The sequence below is a fragment of the Balaenoptera ricei genome, chromosome 2 (assembly GCF_028023285.1).
Source record: "Balaenoptera ricei isolate mBalRic1 chromosome 2, mBalRic1.hap2, whole genome shotgun sequence".
Lineage (NCBI taxonomy): Eukaryota > Metazoa > Chordata > Mammalia > Artiodactyla > Balaenopteridae > Balaenoptera > Balaenoptera ricei.
In genome coordinates, this window is record NC_082640.1 from 160,378,179 (window position 1) to 160,401,333 (window position 23,155).

A 23,155-nucleotide genomic window follows, 5' to 3' on the forward strand; every position below is an offset into this window, starting at 1 on the left:
CGGGCCCCCGGCCAGTCAGGTGGGCCTCCTAGGACCAGCGCACTCTTCCCTCTTGGTGGAAAGGGGCTGCAACCACATAAAGTGGAAAGTGGGCTCTGGCATAGTCCGGGCAGCAGCAGCTGGAAGAGGCCTGCAGCCTGTCACTATGCAAGACAGAGGCCTACCAGGGTGAGCTGGATGTCAGTGAGGCCAAATGATGGGCTTGGCTCCTACCCCACAGCTTTGAAGTTTAATGGGACTCCTGGTCTGCGGACCTTGGCCAGCTCCTGCACTTTATCTCCTCTTCCACTCCCCGCTAGGGGCCAGGAGCCCAGGCAACTTCCTGAGGAACCTCCTCCAGCTGATTTGGGTCTGGAGATGGAGGGGCGCCACTTGCCCTGCAGGCGGAGGTAGAAAGCAAAGGCTCAAAGGGCAGCAGAAGCCTGAGGAGGCACAGAGCAGTGGGACTGGATGGAGAAGTGCCTGCCAGACGGGCTCCCTGTGGTCCCAGAAATCAGAGCCCACACGATCTGTCTCTGGTTTGGAGGATGAACAGAACACTGGATTTGACTGTCCTGCCCCCAAACTCCACTTCCTTTGACCTTGTGTGATACAAGGTGTTAGGGCCCGCTTGACACCTAGACACATCACTGGACATGTAACCTTGGCGAGCTGCTTCTCTGTGCCTCATTTTCCTCTTCTGTAAAATGGGAATAGTAATTGTCTTTACCTTGTAGACCAATGTGAAGATTAAATGAGTTAATATAGGCGGTGCTTAGAACAGGGCAAGGCACAGTGTTAGATGCTGGCTATTGTTATTTTTACAAGAGTTTTGAGATTACTCCCTTAGATGTCCCAGCGTTCTCTCTTGGGGTGTTCCTGTCACTTAAAATGGATTGGGATTTCAGGGCAAGTACCAGAGAAACTTAGGTCCCTTCTAGTGAGACTTCTGAGGCTTCTGTGACTGACCGCTAGCACTGGCTTGTTTCTTCTCTCCTGCCGCCTCCAGTCCTAGGCTAGTTCTGCTGCTCTGGCTCACAGGCTGTCATCGCAGCTGCTCGCCGGAGAAGAGGTGTTTAATACCTCCCGACCACTCGACTGCTCGTTGTGGGAACTAATCTATTGCTCCCTCTGCAGTGACTCTGAGCTGCCTTTGAAAAGCAGGCCATGTGATGCCCGGAGATTTCCCCAGCTGGTCCCAATTCCCTCCCTTGGTTGCTCCCTCTACCCCGAGAGGGAAACAACTTACTGGTAAGATTTTGGTGATATATAGGCACATTAAAAAAAAAAAAAAAAAAAAGTCAGACCCTTCTGCAGCACCTGAAACAGAACCTTTCTGTTTCAGAAGCTTTTCCCAGAGTCTTCCTCCTCTTCTTCCTTGTCCCACACCTGCAGACCCCTCACCCTTGCCACCCGTGGTTTGGTACAGCAATCAGGGAGAAGGAAAGGGCCCAAATCTGAAGCAGATGTTTGGGATGAGGAGTGAGGCTGGGGTGGAGACAATAGGAAGGATGTGGACCCTGCTAGAACTGCTTGTTGCCCTGACTTACTGCCAAGGCTGAGAAAAACAGAGCGACTGTTCCTGGTTAAATACCCAGCGTTTACTCGTGCCAGGCTTTCCTGGGCCTCAGTCCTCAGAGTCTCTGGCTCTGCTTCCGAAGTTCTCCATATCCTTGTGCCAACCACTGTCTTGGCCCCCTTTTCCCACCATGCCAAGCTCCTAAGCCCAGCCTGACCCCCAAAAGTCAGGACTGGAGTTTTGCTTTTTTTTTAATTCATCCTCCCATAGTTAATCCCCAATGATATTTTTCGAGCCAAAACTCAAGATATGATCTGACAAAAGAGTTTCGTGCTGCTTCCGAGTATGAGAGGCTGTCTGGAATACACAGCTTGGATGCCAAAACAACAGAACTTTCAAGGTGTAGCGGGATCTCCGTCAGAATTGTTGAAACCAGACCCTTATGGAGCAGGCAGATGCATCGCTGCGGTACCCACACCCACCTCCAGACCTCTCCAGAGCGGCACACGTGAGCCTGCCAGGATCCGACAACACGTCTGTCTACCCCTACTGGGATAGCAAATGTCAGATTATAGGAGAACACCCAAGTGTAATTCCGCTGCTCTGACTTGTTGAGGAGATGCAGCCTGGCATTACCATGACAAGGTATCAGAGAAATCACTCTGGGAAAAGCAGCCTGAAAGTTATCCTCAAGGCAATGGCCCATCCAGCTGCGATCCAGCCCAGAAGCTAGGCGGATCACCTTTAAGATCTGCCCAAACCACAGAGATGACTAAGCATCAGCTGCAGTACACTACAAAGACATGACCAAGGACTCCAATTTCCTGGGTTTGAGAAACTTCAGGGGAAACTGGAGTGAAGCTGTGTTTCCACCTGTAGTGGCCACAACCAACTGCATGGCTACTCATGAAATTGGTTTGCCTCTTCATGCCTGTTGGTTCCTGGGAAATAACATTATTTTGTCTTTCCTCTGCCACCCCCTAGTTATTCTGACCATAGTAGGAACCCTTTGATTGCTGTTAGTGTTGGAGATACGTCCCTCTCCCCATTCACTCAAGATTTTACTTTCATTCACTGATCTGCAGGCTACTAGCCAGTCCCCTGCTGCCGAAGTCAACACCTCAGGTCTGCTTTGTCTGGGAGAGAAGGTTAAAGGGGGAGTGGGGTCCTAAGATGATGGACATCCCTTTCCTGGGAACGGCTCAGGCGTGATGGCCTACTTATGGCACAGTTAGGGGCTTGCTCCTTGGGTCTTGGTTTGGAATCCATCTTTGCAAGGGTTCTTGCCTCTCTGAAGATCAACAGGGAGACTAACTTCTCTCCCTTTGTATATGTGTAAGGAGCTCAACAAATTTCACTTGCAGCTGTTACTCTATCCTTTGGAAAATCTCTAAATGCATAAAGAGAAATGCACCCCTCCCCCCAGATTAAACAGGAATGGGAGAAACTATGGGGGTAGGTGGTGATGGCTTTGGGTGCTCAAGCCTTGGGGGAAGGAAACTCTAAGGAAAATGCATTGTTTATGTGTCTGTCTCCCCCCATGAGACTGTGAGCTGTTCAGAAGCAGGGATCACATTCTATCTTGTGTCCCTAGCTCCCTGCATAGTGCCTGATCCACAGATGTTTGCTGAAATGCAGAGATGCAAAGAACTAAAGGGAAAAGGGAGGCCATAAACCCAGTGATGGAACAGAAACATCAGGTTTATTTTTTGGTAGTGGGGGCAAGGGGTACACTTATAGGAAATGAAATGACAACTTGAGAGTAGGATTAGACCAGGATTTATGAGAACTAGCACAAAATGATGACACACACATAATCTTCCTCTTACATAATAACACAACATTTTGTTTTCAACACCATCAAAGGCTCTCCAGCTGGCTTGCAAATACTGATATCCCTGACTCTGCTAATGGGCAAACAGAAGACTGTCTTGGCAACTCCTTCGAGTGGGAGTTCTGAGTAGAGAGGGAACACTGTTGGTCCTTCAAAAGATGGGAAGATTCAGAAAGACTCCTCCATGTGCAAATCCACAGAAACAGTGACCTCACCCTAGAGAGGCACAGGACCCCTCACCCTGCAGAAGATACTATGTTTATAGTTCCAATAGAGTCAGTCTTGTTTGAGGTGTGTGTCTCCCTTTAACTCTGGCATTCTTGAAAATGTTTACTTCCTCAGCAAGATAACCACCAGAGATTTGCCCTATGCCAAACGGTGCTGCGTTTCATGTGAGGAGAGTCTAGAGACAAAAGATTTATTTAAATGAGTCTTTTTCTGCAGACTTAGTTACCAGAGATAAACATCAGGTTATCGGGTAGCATGTCGGACCTCATTCTAGTATTTCATTTGCATGCAACCTATGGATTTTCAACCAAAGTGGGGATATTAAAATTTCAGGATATTCTTCCTCAGTTATATCCTCAAGGGTGTCTTGTACACTTTATGCAGGATTCATTTAAACTTGGAAGTCACTTCACTCAAGTCATTAGCTGGTTTTCTTTGGAACTTTCTACGCAAAAAAATTTTAAAGCTACTGCCAATAGCTCTCTTAGACGCTCTCTATGCTCAATCAATAGGGCCTTCTCCTCATAAACCCCAAAGCCTCAAATGACTGACAGGTAAACAAAGGTAAAGTATTCATCTGTCACACAGTGTCACCAAGTGAATGTGAGACAGAGTCAGTGAACACAGGTGACCCAGTGCCTGGGTTGTTTCTTAGTCTAAGCTAACCGGCTAGAGACAAACCAGCAATGTGGAAAGAGTTCGGGCTTTGACATAAAACAGACCCATGTTCAAATACTGCTCTGCCACTTACTAGCTAAGGAACCTTGGCAGCTACTTATCCTTTCTGAGTCTCAATTGTGTCTCGTGTAGAATGGAGAAAACAAGACTTACCTTGCAGGGTCATTGTCAACATGAGACAATATATATTAAAGCTCCTAGCATAAGGGAAGAGCTCAAAAATCGGTAGCTATTATTATGATTCAGTGATCAGGTGAGTTAAGGAAAGTCAAGGGTATTAGGTTGCCTACCACATGACATGGCTTGAGATGCAGTCCCTTCAAATACTTCCTCTGGCCTTTGGAGGGTCACATGAAGAAGAGAGAGGTGGTCTCTTCTGACCTGGGGTCTTCTTCACAGGTGTTTGGACTAGGTGTCCTGAATACCCATTCTCTCTGGCCTGCCTGGACATGGCAAGGTGGAGCAAGAGCCCCACCCCATACCAGTCATCCACTCTAGCATCCCCTACTGCCCCCAGATCCATAGAGTCTCCTGCTGTGGAAATTACCAGGGCCCTAAGCCATAATCAATATGGTATCACACATACTATATATAGGAAAACTTTTCCAAGGGCTCCAAGTTATTAGTCAATTTTCTTTAGTTAACAACATCATTTTGCAGGTCAGAAAACTAATACTAAAAGATTGTCTTGCCCAAGGTTGAACCGTGGGAGTTAAAAATAAAATATGAAAGTTCAAGCTCATCAATTCATGGCTCTCTACCCTTTGAGGGTTCCATTCTGCACACTTGATACAAAAGCATTCAAGGGCATCTTCTTTTAGAAAAGGCCAAATGACAGGAGATGCCTGTCCTGCAGGGGAGGCTGGAGGCCCAGGGGCTCTGGAGTCAGAAACATAGGATACAAGTAGGTTCCTGTCATCAGGAGGAGCCACCTGGTCTAGGACACAATGAAGTTTGTAAAAGAAATTTATATCCTCACTTAGCTCGAGTGACTTCTTCCTAGTCACCCCTAAGAGATGAAGTCCTAAGACCTTGCTCACTCGGAAAGTTGCCTGGTTGGCCAGCCAAACATGGTTTAAGGCATTCATGGCCATCAAAGACTACAAAGGCCATGCTGGCCTGCTAACTGGGGACTGCAAGGAAGTAGCAACCATATCCACAGGCTTCATCCTGGATAAATTACCCATCATCTCCCTGAAGGAAGACTACAAGGGGAGCCTCCTACTGTTCTTGCAAGGTGACTAGATGCTCTGGTTCTGTGCTAGTGTGTTTGATCCCTGTCCCTAGACGTATCAACATTATCTCCACCTTGTGTTTAAGAAGCTGTGGCTGCTGGCTGGTATTAACAAGCCAGGACCCTACTGACAACCTGGACAACTTTGCTAAGGCCACCTCTGATGCCATATCAAAAGAACTACAGCTATCACTCCTCTGACTTCTCGAAAGAGACTGTGTCCTCTACATCTCCTCACCAGGAATTCACTGAGCATCTTGTAGAGACCACACCTGAGTTCACCACAGCGAACCAGGTCCCTGCTGTGGCCACCACAAAGTATTCATATACAAGCAACGTTAAGTGAATTGATCTGGGGGGTGAGGAAGGTATCTGTAGCAAGGCATATCCCAACTAGCAGCACCTCTCTATCACATACAGACCAAGATCATCACCATAGCCTCTGCATATTTCTAAATCCCCTCCCTTTGTACTCCAAGCAAAAACCTAAGCTCTCCAAGAACTTTGGGATGGCTTTCTGTTAGAAGGTGCACAGATTCAGTACTCTGAATCAGAAATACTAGCCCATCCCACAATTTGGGGGACAATTTAGTACCAAGTCATTTTCAATACTACTACACTCAAGAACCTGCTGCTGATCACCAAAGAGAATCATGATCACATTAGATCAATCCATAAAACCTCTTCAGAGTATAAAAGCAAAGGAGTATCCAATTTAGGATATCTGGGGAAAAACCTCTGCAGAGAGACGTGGTGGTCTTTGAATATGATTCCTCAGATTCAGCATCAGGAACGGGAACTAGATTCTCATGGGGCAACAATGGTTTCAGAAGACTTTTAAAACTTCCCTGGTGGTGCAGTGGTTAAGAATCCGCCTGCCAATGCAGGTGACACGGGTTCAAGCCCTGGTCCGGGAAGATCCCACATGCCACGGAGCAACTAAGCCTGTGCGCCACAACTACTGAGCCTGCATACCACAAATACTGAAGCCTGCGCACCTAGAGCCTGTGCTCTGCAACAAGAGAAGTCACTGCAATGAGAAGCCCGCACACTGCAACAGTAGCCCCTGCTCACCGCAAAGCAGTGAAAGCCTGTGCACGGCAACGAAGACCCAATGCGGCCATAAATAAATAAATTAATTAATGAGATCACATGGGCTCTTTTTTCCCCCTCCCCACTGTGATTTTTTAGGGCAGGCTGTTTGAAAAGGGAACTGGTGAAACAATTATTCTAAAAGTCAGGAAAAGTTACCTCTAGAAGGGTGGGAGGAGACTTGCTCTGCAGTGCTGTAATGTTTTCTTTCTTTCCTGGATAGTGGTTACATGTGCGCTTCCCTTATAATTATTTGTTAAATTGTACATGCTTGTATGCCTTTTTTTTTTTTAATATGTTCATCTCAAAATAAAAGAAAAAAGGAATTAATCATTTTTAAAAGAAAGAATTACAGGATACCTGGAGCTGGTCTATTACGCTTGAGGGCCTAAGTGAAGCCAAAGCAGAGGTAAGGAGCCCTCTGGTCAAGCCACCTGCTGGAGAACCTCTACTGTGTCCTAAGAGAAGTGTAGCTGGGCAGAGGTCTCAGAGCTTGAGCTGCAGTGGCTTGAAGGTAACAGTGCATGAGAAGCTGAAGGCAGTATTTTACTGTGTTAATTCAAGAACAATTCTACCAGCCTCTTGAGTCTTATGAGTAACTGCATGATGGGATGAAATCACTCAGTGACGAATGTTCATAGTGACCCATTCAAAGCTACAAGAGCAGCATGTGTAAATGATGTAGGACTGTTAAATAACCTATAAGTGTAAAGTTGGAGGGACAGAATTTTGTTTTGTGTGTTTAAGACATCTCATACCACTCAAGGGAGTTTGATGAGGTGGGAGTACCTTGAATGCACTCTAAAGGAGTAATTTTAAAGTTAAGATTCCAATGCACTGGGTCTGGGAGGTAGGAGTGGGGAGAAAAAATAATCTGTATTTTAAAAACTATTACAGAGAAATTCCCTGACGGTCCAGTGGTTAGGACTCAGCACTTTCACTGCTGGGTCAGGGTTCAATCCCTGCTCGGGGAACTAAGATCCAGCAAGGCACACGCCATGGCCAAACAAAACAGAACAAACAAAAACTAACAAAAAACGACAAAAAACAAAACAAAAAGAAAAACAATTATAAAGGGGATTTTGTTTTGATTTTCCAGAATGGGAACCAATGCACAAAGACACCATGATTACTTCCCCAAGAAAGTCAGGGTCTCTAACACTTTTCCTACAAGGCCCAAATCAGAGGTCTGGTCTTCTCTTTCTGCCAAGCTTATCTGTGGTTAGAAAAGAATTGGTCCCGCCTACCACCCAAAAACTTTTGTGGAACAGGGTTTTTGTTTGCCATATGCAAACTTGTGTGGGAGGGTCAAGGGCACATTGAGAAATACATGTATGATTATATGCAAATAAGAAGGCCATCCACCAAAGTGTTATTCCCTCTGGATGGCAAGTAACTTTTTTTCTTGTACTTTTTTTTAATTTCCTAATTTTCTACACTGAGTCTCTTATGTAGTAAAACAACAACTAATTAATGTTTAAAAGACTGATGAGAACAGACATCCTCTACTTTTGCCAGACGGGTTTCTTCTTCTGGAGCTGAGCACAAGCACTTGCTTGTCCCAGCCATTGGCTCTCTGTGCAAGCAAGCACTGTGGCCCTGCCTGGCACCATGGACAGCAATCAGGAAAGGGTGAAAGGGCAAGAAAGTCCGGGCCAGGCCAGGGCTCTGGGAGTACATTCAACCCCAAGCTGTTTCTTTCTTTTTTTTTTTTTTTAATTTGGGAAGTTCTTTTAGCTTAAAGATTGCCAGAATTTGGGGAAGTTTTTTTTTTTTTTTTAGTTATTTTATTTTTTTGGCTGTGTTGGGTCTTCGTTTCTATGCGAGGGTTTTCTCTAGTTGTGGCAAGCGGGGGCCACTCCTCATCACGGTGTGCGGGCTTCTCACTGTCGCGGCCTCTCTTGTTGTGGGGCACAGGCTCCAGACGCGCAGGCTCAGTAGTTGTGGCTCACGGGCCCAGTTGCTCCGCGGCATGTGGGATCCTCCCAGACCAGGGCTCGAACCCACGTCCCCTGCATTGGCAGGCAGACTCTCAACCACTGCGCCACCAGGGAAGCCCAAGCTGACTGCTTCTGAAGGCATTACTGGGGAAATGCAAAAACATTTCTGAATTTTTCTTTTCCTTCCCCACCTCCAATTTAAGCCCTGAATCATCACGTAAAGCAGTCACTTGCTCCTTAGTCCTTTTAAACATTCATTTATTTACTGTACAAAATATTTACACTATTGTTGCAACTGTCTGGCCCTTTTGTCTGGCCTGACAAATCTGCAGCAGCAGGGCTTGGTCTCTGCTGAAGTTCTAGAAACATGCCGATATCTTCCTTGGTGTTCACTTGGTGCCTGGTCTCCTTTGAAGAGACTCAAGGCCAGGAGGTTAGTTGGCTCCCCAAGCATCTGGGTCACAAGGGCATAAATAAAACAACTGGCCAAAATAAGAAATGTGAATAGAAAACTGCTCAAGAAGTAACAGACACTCTTCCTTCTCTCCGACATGGTGTACCTCTCCCCACACTGGCTAGTTCCAAAGCAGGATTAGAAAAAAAGGTCAAAGGAAAGGCCTAAAGAGCAAAGATACTTTTGAATAGTTAGGAGAGACAGGGTAAACCGGAAGAACAAAAAACCACAACAGTACCAAAGGGTTTTGTTAAACAAAGACCTTGGGGCTAAGGACCACTGCAGGACGCAGCTGGGCTGCAATGGTACTCAGGATGCTCTGAAAAGTGCTATGACTAGAGCTTAAAAGGACAGATCTAACCAAGAGAATCAACTTGAGCTCCAGCATGAGTCTCTGGAGAGGAGAACGCAGAATCCAGAAGAGGAACAACAGCCAAAGACAGCAGAACCAACCCACATGCCCCCCAGCTGGAAACCCTCTCTGGGCCCGAGGGGCAGCATCATGTTTCCCGGGGGATGATGCAACTTGCCTGTACATATCCCATAGGAAAACACCGGGGCAGGCAGCAGCACCTTGTCCTGGTCCCTGAGGAGAGCAGTGACCGTGTGGCATGGAGGACCCTGGGGTACAGAGGCCCTGATGCTGGATCCTAGACCCCAAGGATGAGTGAGGTCAGCACCCATGCCAAGAAGGACAAATGACAACTGCGAAGGAGTGAGGTCAGGCAGGAATTGTAGCAGCTCAGGAAGGCTTGTTCCTCATGATCTCTGGGAACAGGAGGGCTCAGACGTGCTTCCAGGAGGCCAAGGCACTGCTGCAAGTCCCGCCTCATCTCTGGACTCTTTGTACTTGCTGGTTTTGGCAATAAAGATGGCTTGTAAATATTCTGAGTCGACTGCCCCACTGGGAATGGTAGCTTGCAGCAAAGCCTTCTTAGAAACAGAAATTTGGGAATTCAATGAGATTTTGAGTCTTGAAAACGTCTTCATTCAAATCGTAATGAAAAAGGTTGTTGTCATCTTCCAAGAAACAGCTGCAGGTTCTCTTCAATCATCACGTAACAGTGAACCTAATTTATCTTCCTCCCTCCTTAGCTGCCCTTGCTGGTAACTGATGGAGTGACAGGAAGTAACTGGGACAGCTAGGTGTTTATTTATCATCTGATGTATCTCCTCTATGTGTGTTCCCTGTGTCCTGGCCCTAAGGACCTGTGAGAAGCAATTAAATTACTGATTCCTTTTTCCTTGCCTTAGTGCTGCCAGGGAACACCAAGCAAAGAGAGAACCAGGGATCGGTGTCATGCTATCGTACTGTCCCAATCTCTTCCTCCAAAATTTTCTTCAGTGGAAATCTAAAGAATCCCCAGCTCTTAGCAGACTGCATAAGCTGGAGGTAAGTGGCCGAGCTCAGCCACACCTCAGTGTAAAGAACAAACTCAGGGACAAGCATCAGTAGTCTTCAAGCCAGCCACGTGCCTAGACGTGCCCCATAAGCCTAAAGGAGAATCACATTCAGCACTGGAGGCAACAGCCCAGCTATCTTTCACATTCTTAGGTCTGTCTATCTCACAGGCTCATAGTCAAGAAAAAGCTTATTAGGGAGTTCTTCTTTGTGGATTAATGATCATTTCCAGAAACGCTTGCAAGGAAAGCTCCTTTTCCAGTTCTGACACCACAGAAAAGATCCTTTTGTGCTATCAGTCACCATGAGAGGTAGTCCAGTGCCACCCCGGCTACTGAGAGCTTCTAAGAACCAAGTGCAAGCACAGCGGCATGGCCCTCCTCTTGTGACTGAGCGAGTTGCTCAGATTATGTACCTGCCAAAGTGGCCTGGGGGGGGGAGATGGGAAAGGAGGGGGCGAGGGAAGGACAAGGCTTGTAGGTGACTGAATACTCCAGACACTGGAGAGCATGCAGCAGCTTCTGGCTGATGGTTTTGTGTATGCTAGGGTCAGTGGTTATGTCTGTTATGTGCACTCGGATGCTCCAGAAAGCACGGGAGCCAAGTGGATGGCAAGAGAGTGGTCAGAGCATGCCAAAGCCCTCGCAGCCCTCACTGATGGCCAGCTGCAGCATCCTGTGCACCTCTTCATATGAGTCATACGTAGGGAGGCACAGCTGGTTGAAACTGGAAGGCCAAGGGGAGAGAAGTGATTAACTCACACCACCAGAAACACTGGCAAGGGCTGGAAAGATAATCCCCCGTGACAGCACGCACCAGGCAGTCAGATACCCACCACGTGTGTGCAGTTGGTAGCGTGCTATGGGTCGGGGTGGCAATAATCTGGAATGAGGGACAGAGGGCGGCAAAGCCTCCAGGCGGTAGCTGAGACGAGCCTGTTGTGAACTGAAGCAGCCGAGCCAACTCCTCCTGCGTCAAACTGGAAACCACGGTCCAAAACCACCTCATGACCTGGCAGGGAGAGCACAAGGCTGGGGTCACACCTACGTGCAGCTTAGGAGTTGACCCCTGGGGGAAGGAACAGGATATCCTGAAGTGGGGGTGGGCCCCAGTTACTGCACGCAGGTAGGAACGGCTAGAGTCGACAACCTCTTTAAAAGGAATTGACACTGTTACACGGTCAGGAGGGTAGTCGCTGATTACTTGGTTCTGTTTCTCTGCCTTTCCAATGTACTGCCTCTGTGGCAGCAGCATGACAGCTCTTAGGGTCCAGGGTTCCCGTCTGCCTGGATGACCACCTGCCTTTCCCACATATATCACTTTTTCCCAGTTGATATGTCTGCTTCTCCGACTATTCGACTTTTTCCTTCTGAAACTTTTTCCTTACAAGACAGCACAAATTCAACTAAAAGAAATTTGGCCCACTTACCTTTTCTCTGAAATGCCATGAGCCACCAACGACCACCGCATGGGCTTTGAAGTCAGACACACTGATGTCCCCAGTCCCACACATCAGCAGCTGGAGAATAGTCAGGTGTTACTAGGATAGTCAGAGGGGCAAAGTCCCACCATAAGGCCAAAATATGTTAACATGCAAAATGTGGAATACAGAAAACACCAAGAAAGAGACATAAGGTGAGGTCATAATGCCAGAACACTGCTTTAGGAAAATCAATTATAATAGGCCAATGGTTCCTAACCAGTGTGGTAAAAATCACACAGCTTAAAAAAAAAAAAAAAAAGATAGATAGATAGATGCCTATGGCCTTACCCCAGACCTATTGAATCAGAATCTCTAGGGACAGGTTACAAGCTTGTGTATTTTGAAAAAGTTTCCCAAGGGCTTCTGATGCACACCCCTAATTAAGAACTGCTGCTATATATTATTTTGAATTGAAACAGAGGACAGAAAGGGAACCAAGTATTTACTGACAGTCTGCTCTGGATGTGGCCTGGGAATACCAGGGCAAAAAGCAGGCCCTTCCCCTTTCATGAAGACCCCCGGCCCCATTTATGAATTTGTTAGATGGCCTTTCCTTTTTCCCAGGATCCATCCTTCTTTTCTGGATTGAACTTATACTACCATCCCTTCAGCCCTGCCTCTACTTGATCAGATAAATGAAAAAGAATGCCAAAAAATGAGAACATTAATGATATCAGAACCCTAAACATCTTGTTGATGTCCTAATTTGGTTCAAGATCCAGCAAGTTACTTAGCAGACTCTAAGTACTCATCCAATAGCTATAAAGAATGAAACAACCTAATCAAAAAAAAGAAAAGCCCAAATTAAGCCTGAGAAGCTTGGCTCCTTCAAAAAGAACTTGCTAAGCTAATGAGTAACTAAGAGCAGGATGGGGAACAACCGTTAAGAGACTGCGTCCTTCCTCCTACGCACTTTATGAATTGTTACAAATGCTTTGCTTCAGGATAAAACAAATTACACCAGAAGTTGTTCCTCAGCCCAGAAAATGACAGCAAGAGGTGACAGGTCTGTCAGAAACTTCAGGCTGAGAGATGGAGAGTTCATTATGCAGATTTCATATCTAAAGGTACAAAACGTGTTGAAAATTGCATGAGACTTTGATTCTTGTTCTCAAAGCCAATTCAATTTAATAAGAATAAAAACTGTGCAAGACTACCTGAAACTACTTTTTGTTTCCCCATTTTTAAAGAAGAACTTCCTCCCTATAGGAAATAGTTTATAGAAACATGCCCCTCATAAAGGCTACGGGAAGTTAAAGCTAAAGCTAGTAACTTGCATTGTGTGTATTATCTGTGAGCAGCAGGTAAAAGCAAGCTGGTTTTATTTTTTGTCTATACCTGAAATTCACGGAACTTCAATTTTGCTAATTACAGCAAGGTATTTACCATCTTATAGTCACATTTTGGGTGTTACAGGATCTAAGATAAGAATATATTAACTATATAGTGTTGTAACACAAAGCTGTGAAATACATCACATCTTTTGGTTTGTTTCCTTCACTAGAATGTAGCTCTATGAGGACAGGGACTTGGTCTTATTCATTCCTAGCTCCCCAGTTCCTCAAAAGCACATGGCATATAGAAGACACTCAATAAACAGTCTCTTGAACAAATAAATTCTATTATTCCCTTAAATCAACTTTAAAGGTCATAGGATTTACAAAGACTGTGCAGGATACCAACATTCTTTACTACTTGACCAGTATCAATAATATTTGATGAATAATATTAATTATTACTATTCATAATTAGTAATTTGCTGATTCCTAATTTTCACATTCAAATTTTTTAAAAGCTGGAGAAGGGGTCCATGCATGGAAGAGTAAAACCAACTCTTAAAGGGCTTTCCTACTGCATCTCATAACAGAAGGTGCAGTAATCCAGTTCCTGTAGGCATAATAAAAAGCAAGCCAAGAATAGGGGGTGTCAATTGTAAGCACTTACCTCAAGCTCATTCTCATCAAAAATAGCCAAAAGGTTCTCAGGGACCAACTCATTCAGGCCTGAAACAAAGTAGCCAAGTTAAAGCCATATCCACACCATGGATACAAGTATTTTCACCTCAAAGCCAAGAGTAGACAGGATCCCACCTTTTAGGAAATGTTCCACTTCCTCTTTCACTTGACTGGCCAGCCGATACTGGGCCAGCAAATTTAAGTAGAAGATTTTATTCGCGTTGGTGACTGGGGTTTGAGCTCCACCTGTCATAAGTTCTACGACCTGAAAGAAGAGGCAGAAGACAGGGAGAGGATGTGGATTGGAGGGTATAAGATGACATCTGCCCAGTATGTCCCACAAACACAGCATTATTGAACTCCACCATGGTCACAAGTTCCTGCTGTGCGTTCAGGTTTTCAACACACTTGGTTTTATTTAGTTACTAAGCTTAAGGTTTCCTACCGCTATTGCTATATATTCTCCTCGCTACTGTTTCTGAAGTGGGTCTCTCAGTAAGTCTCCTCTGACCTGGTCAAACAGTGGTGATGCAACAGGAAGATATTATGGTTCCTTGTTAGCAATATTTTAACATTTCTATGATCCAAAATTGAACCATTACTGACCTCTTCTCTTAAACCCCTGAGCCAATTGAGAATAAATAAAACCATATAAGTAGTGAAGAAGTCTTTTCAGGTCTCAAAAATTCTAAGATGGGCATAGATGTTCCCTACATTCTTCTATTTCCAATGTGAGTCAATGGAAAAAGCCACGGCTTGATACTTGGAGACTAACTTGCTACAGGATTTAAGTCACTTAGATATTTGGGCTCCCGATTTTTCTATCTGCAAAGAAAAAGCTGAACTGCATGATTCTCAAATAGAATTGGCACACTCTTTCCAATAAATAACTCCTAAGGGAGCTTTGAGGAAGCCCTGAAGCACAGTTTAATGCCACAACCCCAGAAAACCTGTGTACAATGACCATGGTTGTCTTCATAGGTGAGTAGTGAAGGCCTCCATTTAGTTACAAGATCAGATTTTAAGGTTCTGACGACAGCATGGTAGGGACGGAACTTTGCTCCAGAGCAAGGATTCTCAACGGATCCAAATGTGTTAAGACTTTTTTTCTGTTACTGTGCACAATTCTGGATATTTTTATTTTATGTGTATAAGCATTTCTAACTAGTAGCCTAAGTAGTAAATTACTAAGATTTAGTATTCATATTAAATCCATTTAAAATCAGTACTCCCCTAGGCCTGTGGACCCTAATTCAGTATTCCACTGACTCTAGACACCTTGCAGTGCTGGGTCAGGAAGACAGGCTCCGCCCACACACGTGCAAAGGCCGTCAGCTGGGATCCCCACAATGTTCACAAAGGTATCTGATTATCAGCTCAGTGCTATCAGTGATCACAAATTTTCAGTCATCGCTATTTTGCTTTCAATTATTTATGACTGCAACTTTAGCTTCATCGTTACCATTTGATATTATTTAACCTCAGTATGTAAACAAAATGACATTTTCATCAGAAATACTTTTGGCCATTAATTTTCTAGTAAAAAGTTTAAAAATATATACACACAGTGTTAAAATAGGAGTCATCTACATCCCTGCCCCTAATGTTAAGAAAGACACTGTCATCCCTTCCAAAGCTGCTTGTGCAGTGACACTTCACTATCACTTATAGTTCTTTCTCTACTGGAAAGTAGGAATGGGTGGGATGGATGGGTATACGTGTCTTTGGCTCCACTTAAATAGGCCAAGACCATACAGTGTGGGATGCAATGCCCCAAAGCTATGCTCTCCAATATGGTTGTCATTAGTCACATGTGGTTATTTAGAAACTTAGTTATTTGGTCATACCAGCCACATTCTGGGTGCTCAAAAGCACAAACAGAGAACACTTCCATCATTGCAGAAAGTTATACTAGAGAGCCCTGCTCTAGAGGAGGCTGGGAAATGGGACCCACAGGCTTCAGTTCTCTTTCTCACCTTATCCAATTGACCTGATTTGCTATATTTCTCTTCTGCAAAGACCAGCTCCATCTCACTCATGTCATTGTTGAGGATGAAACAAACTTTAGATTTGTAGAATTCTGGGTCATCTGTTTCAAAGTACTGAGGAAACAGAAAGACACAGAACAGAACATGACTACTCTTACCCAGAAACGAAATTTGTAACTGCTTGGAACCACTTACCCCTTCAACCTTAAGAATAATAAGCTGAGGGTGGAGAGATTCCAGAGTTAATGGCCAGGGGCCTTAGTAGAAAATGCACACCTAAGAGTTACCTTGTAATGCATACGCAGTCCTATGATTTGGGCCAAGAAAGAACGGGTGAAGCGAGCTCGGACCAACTGCTTGTAGGCTCCTCCTAGAGAGGACTCATAGAGACACTTGCCCACCAGGCGCCCTGCAAACTCATACATCTTTAGGCGCAGATGAGCGGGGCGATTAGGGTTGGGATGCACCTGTCAAAGAGAAAGATTAAAAGGCCCTGGGCCATTTTTCTTCAAGCCTAGTTCTGTGAAGATCCTCCCTCCCCAACTCTATCCCAAGGGAGCAAGAATTTCAGTGTTAAGATCAAAGAGCCCATCCAAATGGCATTAGTTGTTTGGTAGCCACCACTGAGTAATTCAAAGTGATTGGAGGGGGCTTCCCTGGTGGCGCAGTGGTTGGGAATCCGCCTGCCAATGCAGGGGACATGGGTTCGAGCCCTAGTCCGGGAAGATCCCACATGCCGCGGAGCACCTAAGCCTGTGCGTCACAACTACTGAGCCTGCACTCTAGAGCCTGCGAGCCACAACTACTGAGCATGTGTGCCACAACTACTGAAGCCCACATGCCTAGAGCCCATGCTCCACAACATGAGAAGCCACTGCAATGAGAAGCTCACACACCGCAATGAAGAGTAGCCCCCAGTTGCCGCAACTAGAGAAAGCCCGTGCGCAGCAACGAAGACCCAACACAGCCAAAAATAAATAAATAAATAAATTTATTAAAAAAAAAAAAAAAGTGATTGGAGGATAAAGGGCAAAGATGGACTTACATTAAGTTGAAGAATCTTATATTTATTTCATCGTCCCTGGCTGCAAACGGAAGTTAATCACTGGATGATATAATGCCTTTTCCCTAAACCAGAACTTCTTTCAGCCAAAGTCAACTTCTCTACTCCACCTAGTCAAAGATCTTGTACAGGGGCTTCCCTGGTGGCACAGTGGTTAAGAATCCACCTGCCAATGCAGGAGACATGGTTCAAGACCTGGTCCAGGAAGATCCCACATGCCGCGAAGCAACTAAGCCCGTGCAGCACAACGATTGTAGAGCCCGTGAGCCACAACTACTGAAGCCCGCACACCTAGAGCCCATGCTCTGCAACAAGAGAAGCCACTGCAATGAGAAGCCCGTGCACCGCAACGAAGAGTAGCCCCCGCTGTCCACAACTACAGAACAGCCCGTGCACAGCAACGAAGACCCAACACAGCCAAAAATAAATAAATATTAAAAAAAGAGAGAGATCTTGTACAGAGTTCAATTGCTTCAGGTATGTTTTGAGAAAAGTGGCTTAATTATTAAAACACTAAGGAGTAGAATAGCCACTGTACTATTATGCTTTTAAGTTAAATATTCATCTGTCTGCATTTTCTCTTATTTTACAGATGAAATAATGAAGGCAAAGAGGAGGGAGGCAATCTGATTAGTTCAAACTCTTATTAGTCTCTTCATTATAACACAATCCACATTTTCCTCCCACCCACGCGGAAGTCACAGACTCACTAACGCTTGGTTGGTGTCACTGAATCGGGTGAAGAGCTGATTGGTGGTGTCAAATAGTGCTTTGCAGATTAGCTCAAACCATTCCCGGCGAGGTCCTCCCCAGTCCAGAGCTGGAAAGTATAATAAAAATAAAAAGTGAGTCTGGCCTACCACCTCTTATCACTTTTGTTCATTTATTCATCATTTTATACTCTCCGATCCTTACTTCCTGCATTCCACCACCTTGGTGTCCCCCATTCCATCCCACCTCAGCTATGGACTTTTATTGAAATCCCCTCTTTCTGTAGGATTAAAGGTATTCTGATCACTAAGCTAATGCCTCCTAGTGTGGGGATACAGATCAGAGATCCTAGGAAACCAACATTTCTCTACAAAGGTTACTTTGCCCTTCTGCTTCAAACTCTCCCTCCAAGTCCCTGTATGTATGTGCTTTACAAGGTCTACCAAGCTATTAGCCAGTAAATGCCACCCTTTTTATCTTGACTCATGACTTCTTTTTCCCAGGGAAAAAGAAGCTGGGGCAGGGGTGGCGAGTATGTGTAGGGGGGTTGTTTTTGTTTTTTGTGGATGCGGGGTAAGGAGACAAGGAGGAGTGGGAAGGAGAGTTAAAAAAGATGAATATGAAATCTCAAAACTGACCTTCTTCGTCCTGAAAAACCACTTCAAAGTTCTTGCTCCAATCTGAGATGGAGAAATTCCGAGTGGCTTTCAGAGACTGAAAAGCAGTGAAAGAAAAAGAAAGGAAACTGTCAGAACACTGGCCGGTATCTCTTGGGTGTTAAAGACAAAAACACAAGAACATTGCCATTGTCCTTGTAATAACCACAAGTACCTGGAGGCAATATATTACTCATAAATAAGCTTTAATACTACCACCTTATATTTAAAATGTAAATATCTCCAGAAGAAATCTAAAATTACAAAAATAATCTAATTCATATTTACACCATTGCCTAACTGGAAAGTTGAAACTTATTTTTTTTAATAATCCTCATTTTATTAATGAGAAAACTCTTAAATAAAGAAGTAACAATGGCTCAGATCAGTAAGCTGTCAGCAAGAGAACCAAGGAGTCTTGGTTTTCAGTAAAGTACAGTCTATCCGCTAGACATTTTTAGCCACAAGGCTAGGTTCAGACAGGAAGCCATGCCACAAGGAGAAGGTGGGTTTCCAGCAGCACCTACCAGAGCTAAACATCACAAACACTTTCTGGACAGGGACCAAGGCCTTCTCATTCTCAAGGAACGTAAGAACTATGCCAGTGTCTATGTAGTGGAGACAGACACACATCAGGTGTTCCTTTTCCATCAGGCCAGAGTGACGACAAAAATCGTTTCCTTTTAATCCCACAAGAGCTCTTCTATTCCCGGGATTCAATAACAGGAACTTTCTTCTATAACAACAACTTACCACCTGCCCTTAATGCTTTTAAGTTAAATAGTCATCTGTCTGCATTTTCTCTTCTTATTTTACAGATGAAATAATGAAGGCAAAGAGGAGGGAAGCAATCTGATTAGTTCAAACTAATAGGAGTTCCATGAAATTGTTCAGGAGCTAGTTCAGTCTGATTTTAAAGCCAATGTGTCAACTAGTCTCTCCTTTCAATAACATACCTCCAACAAATCTGCCCCAAATTCAGTATAATCAAATGCATAGAACACTGTCTTTAATACGTTTAAAGAAGAGAGAGATGTGGGTTTCATAAAAAAGATAACCTGCAGAATATAACCAAATATCACAGAGGTTTCTAGTTGGAAAATTTTGACAACTTTTGACAAGGATGAAACTTTACGCACCGATTCCAACAAGGCATGTCTGCTGACCTTCAGGGTGACTTTGGAATGTGGTCTTTTCATATGTACCTGCCGAAGCTCTCGCTGGAAAAAGTTCACCTTGTCCTGAAAGGTCTCAGAGCCTCCTAAGGAGCAGCAAGATCCATCATGATTACAGCCTCATTATAAGACACCTGTGCAGGCCACCTCTACACCCTCAGGCACCCAGATATCTGGGGTCACTGCCTACCCCGTCAGAATCCCTGTCCAAACTCACCTATGTTTTTATGGAGTGAGCGGATGAACGTGGCCGCTAGGATGTTCCTCTCCTTACAGCTGAGCTCCACAGGAGGCTGAATGCCATCATCCACCACCAGTGTGAGCAGCTTATGGACAGGGTCAGGGCCAAGGTATGAAAACTAACAAAAGGAAAACAAAAAAAAGAAAAGGAGTTAATCTATAAAGCGCTCAAATCCAGCAAAAAACCTTCACATCCCTACCCTCTGCACCAACCAACAAAAACAAGTTAAGTCTGTTTTCCCCAAGTAAGTACCTACCAGGAGTATATCTCCTTGTTTTTCACCTCAATGCTCTACGATTCAGATTTTATTTTAAATTACTCGAGTCACAGAGACCACCTTTAGTAAGGATCACAGGCAACACTACAGACTTTCCAACATAAAATATAAGAAGGGTGAAAGCAGGAAGGATATGTAAAATAGCAAATGAGCACCTGAATAGGTTGGGCAAACTGGCTGGAGGAAAATGATTTGCCTTTAGATTCCAAAACCTCAGAAGAGTTTAAAAAAAACCCACTTTTTAAAAATTTTTTAAATTTTTTTAATAGATGAGACTACTGGTGCTAAAAGAGCTATCTTTGGCACGTTGGGAAGCCAAGCTCAGGTCAGAGTTACCAGCACCCTCTCCATTAACTTAGCCTTAGGGGCAAAAGATAACTGTTGAAGTATTCTGACTTGCTACCAACTGCTGTTTCTGTAGGCACGTGTCCTCCTAGAACTACATCCTTCACGAGGAGGTAACAACTCCTTCTTTATTTGGCAATAAATCCTGTGTGCACAATGAGAACTTCCAGAAACACCAAAAGTCCTTCTAGGGAAAAAGAAAAGGTTGAGATGTTGAAGGCTGAAGCCTGCTCTACATGAACCGGATGTAAGGTTCAACTTACTTTTGTTCCTGGGCACACTCGGAAGGTATAAAGGCGCCAGGGAATGATTTTCAGGTAGAACTCCTTCACTGAGAATTGCTGGAGGACCAACATATAGAAAATGAAGTGAATGATAAATAAAGAGGTTCTATTTGGGTATAGTAATTCAAATATCAGTCCCCATCTACATTTCTCATGATAACCCTTTTCCTCTCTGAACAAAGAAGATAATTTAGGACTGAAATCAAATAGAAAACATCAACTCTATCTTAAAATAGGCAAATTTAAAGTATTACTCTCACCATGCAATTTCACACAGATATTTCATAATCTTAATACTCAAGTCTGACTACCATTTCCAAATATCTGAGATCAGGTTTTCACTTTACAAGTAGAGAACATTTCACCTAGAGACAATCAAAATCTCCTTCTGCTTAGCCAGATGCTGCTCAGAGAGACTTCTTCCAAGTCAGTGGACAGGGAACACCAGTGGCCCATGCCCACTGCTTTATCTCTATTTGAATGGCACCAAGGATTTGCTGGGGAAGAGGGGGTGGGGGATGGGAGGAGTCTCATACAAAAAAGTTCATAAAAATCCTTTATGTAAGAATATAAAGAGGTCTGTTGCCATTTACAATAAAAGAAAAGACAATGCAATAACTTTTCAATCTAAAAAAACCCCTGTAGGGCTTCCCTGGTGGGGCAGTGGTTAAGAATATGCCTGCCAATGCAGGGGACGCGGGTTCAAGCCCTGGTCCGGGAAGATCCCACATGCCGCGGAGCAACTAAGCCCGTGCACCACAACTACTGAGCCTGTGCTCTAGAGCCTGCGAGCCACAACTACTAAGCCCGCGTGCCACACTACTGAAGCCTGTACACCTAGAGCCCATGCTCCGCAACAAAGAGAGTAGCCCCCGCTCGCCACAACTAGAGGAAACCCCTGTGCGGCAACGAAGACCCAAAACAGCCAAAAATAAATAAATAAAATAAATAAATTTTTAAAAATATTGAAAAATAAATAAATAAATAATTAATTAAAAAACCCTGCTATCTGAACATGTAGTAGGTCAGATTTTTTTCTTGATTTTTAAAGAACTCTTCATTAAAGAAAATTTCAAACACATACTAAAGAAGAGAAAACAGTACAATGAAGTCGTCACCAGCTTCAACAATTATCAGGTCACAGCCAATCTTGTTTTATCTCTACCTCACCATTTCCCTCTCTGCCATTCCCCCAGGCCAAATTAAGGCTAGATTTTTAAATGATGAATAGTACATAGTGAAGTGTTCTAAAGTAGAACAGAATTAGAACTCAGTTTTGGTTATGCAATTAAAGGAATGTAATGGGATGTTTCAAGAGTCTCATTTTTCTGAGGTTTGTATGAATAAGCAAAATACAAATACTAAAAAAGAAAACCCCTAAGACAAAGCGCCTCTTAGCTCAGGGGCCTTGGGAAGTTCACCTCCTTGTCTCTGCCAAAATTTCTCTATTCCAGTCCTGTACCCGGATCATGACATCTGTTGTGGTTTCACAAATCACAGAATGAAAGATCAAATTGTTCTGAAACAGTACAAGGGCCCAACAGTAATTTTTACACTAGTGAGAAATTGTTAATGGTTAAAAGTAGCTTTCTTTAAAACTCTGAGAGCCATGCCTTGAAAAATCTTCCCAGAAGCAATCAAACAGCAGAACGCCACAGGAGCTCTAAAGTCCCAAGGCACAGACTCTCTAGACAGAGATGTTATCCAGCCAAACCAGACACGGGCAACAGGAGAGGAGGCACGGCCTTCTGCTCAACTTGAAGCAGCAGCCTCCTCAGTATCCCTGAACCCTGACAAGGCAATGATCTCGCTCTGATTCTCAGACTGTTGCTTTGTGGATTTTGTAACCAAATACCAATTACAAGCAGGCTCGGGCAGGGGGCAAGAATGGGAGTTCCAACCTTTGGTGACACGTAGCAGTACACCTTCTTCGGTTTCTTCACCTTCTCAGGGGTGTGACACTCAGAGGGTGAGTCTTCATCTTCCTCCTCCAGAGCCGTGGAGGGCCGGCGCTGGGCAGAGCTTGTGTGCATGGGCGGGAGGTGCCACGGCGTGCTGGTGCAGTTGGCAGCATTATACAGATAAGCTTCAAAGTAAATGCTCACTCCTGAGGTGGACACATTGCGTTCGACAATATTCCTCTCATTCTCTGAAGTATAACAAGGAATAAGGTTTAAAGTGCAAGACAGGGGAGAAAGTTACCTATCACTAGACCTTTAGTCCACAGGGCTCTAAACCAAGTTTGGCTCAAATATCTAATATTTGTGGGGTTGGTCAGAAGAGTGCAGACGTGCAAAGAACAAGTGGCCTGAGAAGAGGACTAAATCACAGCTCTTCTCTCAACTCACCACTTAGGACAATAATGTCAAATTCGCCATTATTGATTGGCTGGTTTTGGTATGAAATGCAGGCATGGAAGCAGCCTCGAGAATGCAGGGTGAGCCGCAAGAACACCTGGCAGGTCTGCCGGTTGGATGTCACTGACTTCTCGAATGAGACACCAGCGCTCTCTTCTTCCGGAGGACCGAGCTACAGGAGGAAAACAAAGCATCGCCAACCACACATAATTTTCCCTGTTTGCACAGTAATTTACTCTTTACAAAGAACTTTCCTATCT

The 23,155-nt window shown here is 44.5% G+C and overlaps 1 protein-coding gene across 8 annotated transcripts in view; it reads right to left on the minus strand.

The window, feature by feature from the left end:
• Window positions 1-3,178: 3,178 nt before the first annotated feature.
• The window catches only part of AREL1 (apoptosis resistant E3 ubiquitin protein ligase 1), a 47,846-nt gene continuing 27,869 nt past the window's right edge, over window positions 3,179-23,155 (minus strand). For 7 of the 8 annotated variants that reach the window (XM_059914664.1, XM_059914663.1, XM_059914668.1 and 4 more), the window contains exons 7-20: window positions 22,887-23,067; window positions 22,440-22,687; window positions 20,518-20,595; window positions 19,609-19,750; window positions 19,356-19,477; window positions 18,199-18,274; window positions 17,560-17,669; window positions 16,074-16,253; window positions 15,775-15,900; window positions 13,934-14,063; window positions 13,788-13,846; window positions 11,790-11,879; window positions 11,196-11,371; window positions 3,179-11,086 (exon numbers count right to left, since the gene is read on the minus strand). In XM_059914664.1, coding sequence (XP_059770647.1) covers window positions 10,984-11,086; window positions 11,196-11,371; window positions 11,790-11,879; window positions 13,788-13,846; window positions 13,934-14,063; window positions 15,775-15,900; window positions 16,074-16,253; window positions 17,560-17,669; window positions 18,199-18,274; window positions 19,356-19,477; window positions 19,609-19,750; window positions 20,518-20,595; window positions 22,440-22,687; window positions 22,887-23,067 — 1,821 coding nt within the window. In that variant the 3' untranslated portion in view covers window positions 3,179-10,983. The remainder of the gene's footprint in view (window positions 11,087-11,195; window positions 11,372-11,789; window positions 11,880-13,787; window positions 13,847-13,933; window positions 14,064-15,774; window positions 15,901-16,073; window positions 16,254-17,559; window positions 17,670-18,198; window positions 18,275-19,355; window positions 19,478-19,608; window positions 19,751-20,517; window positions 20,596-22,439; window positions 22,688-22,886; window positions 23,068-23,155) is intronic. The other variant, XM_059914669.1, reaches the window with a different exon arrangement.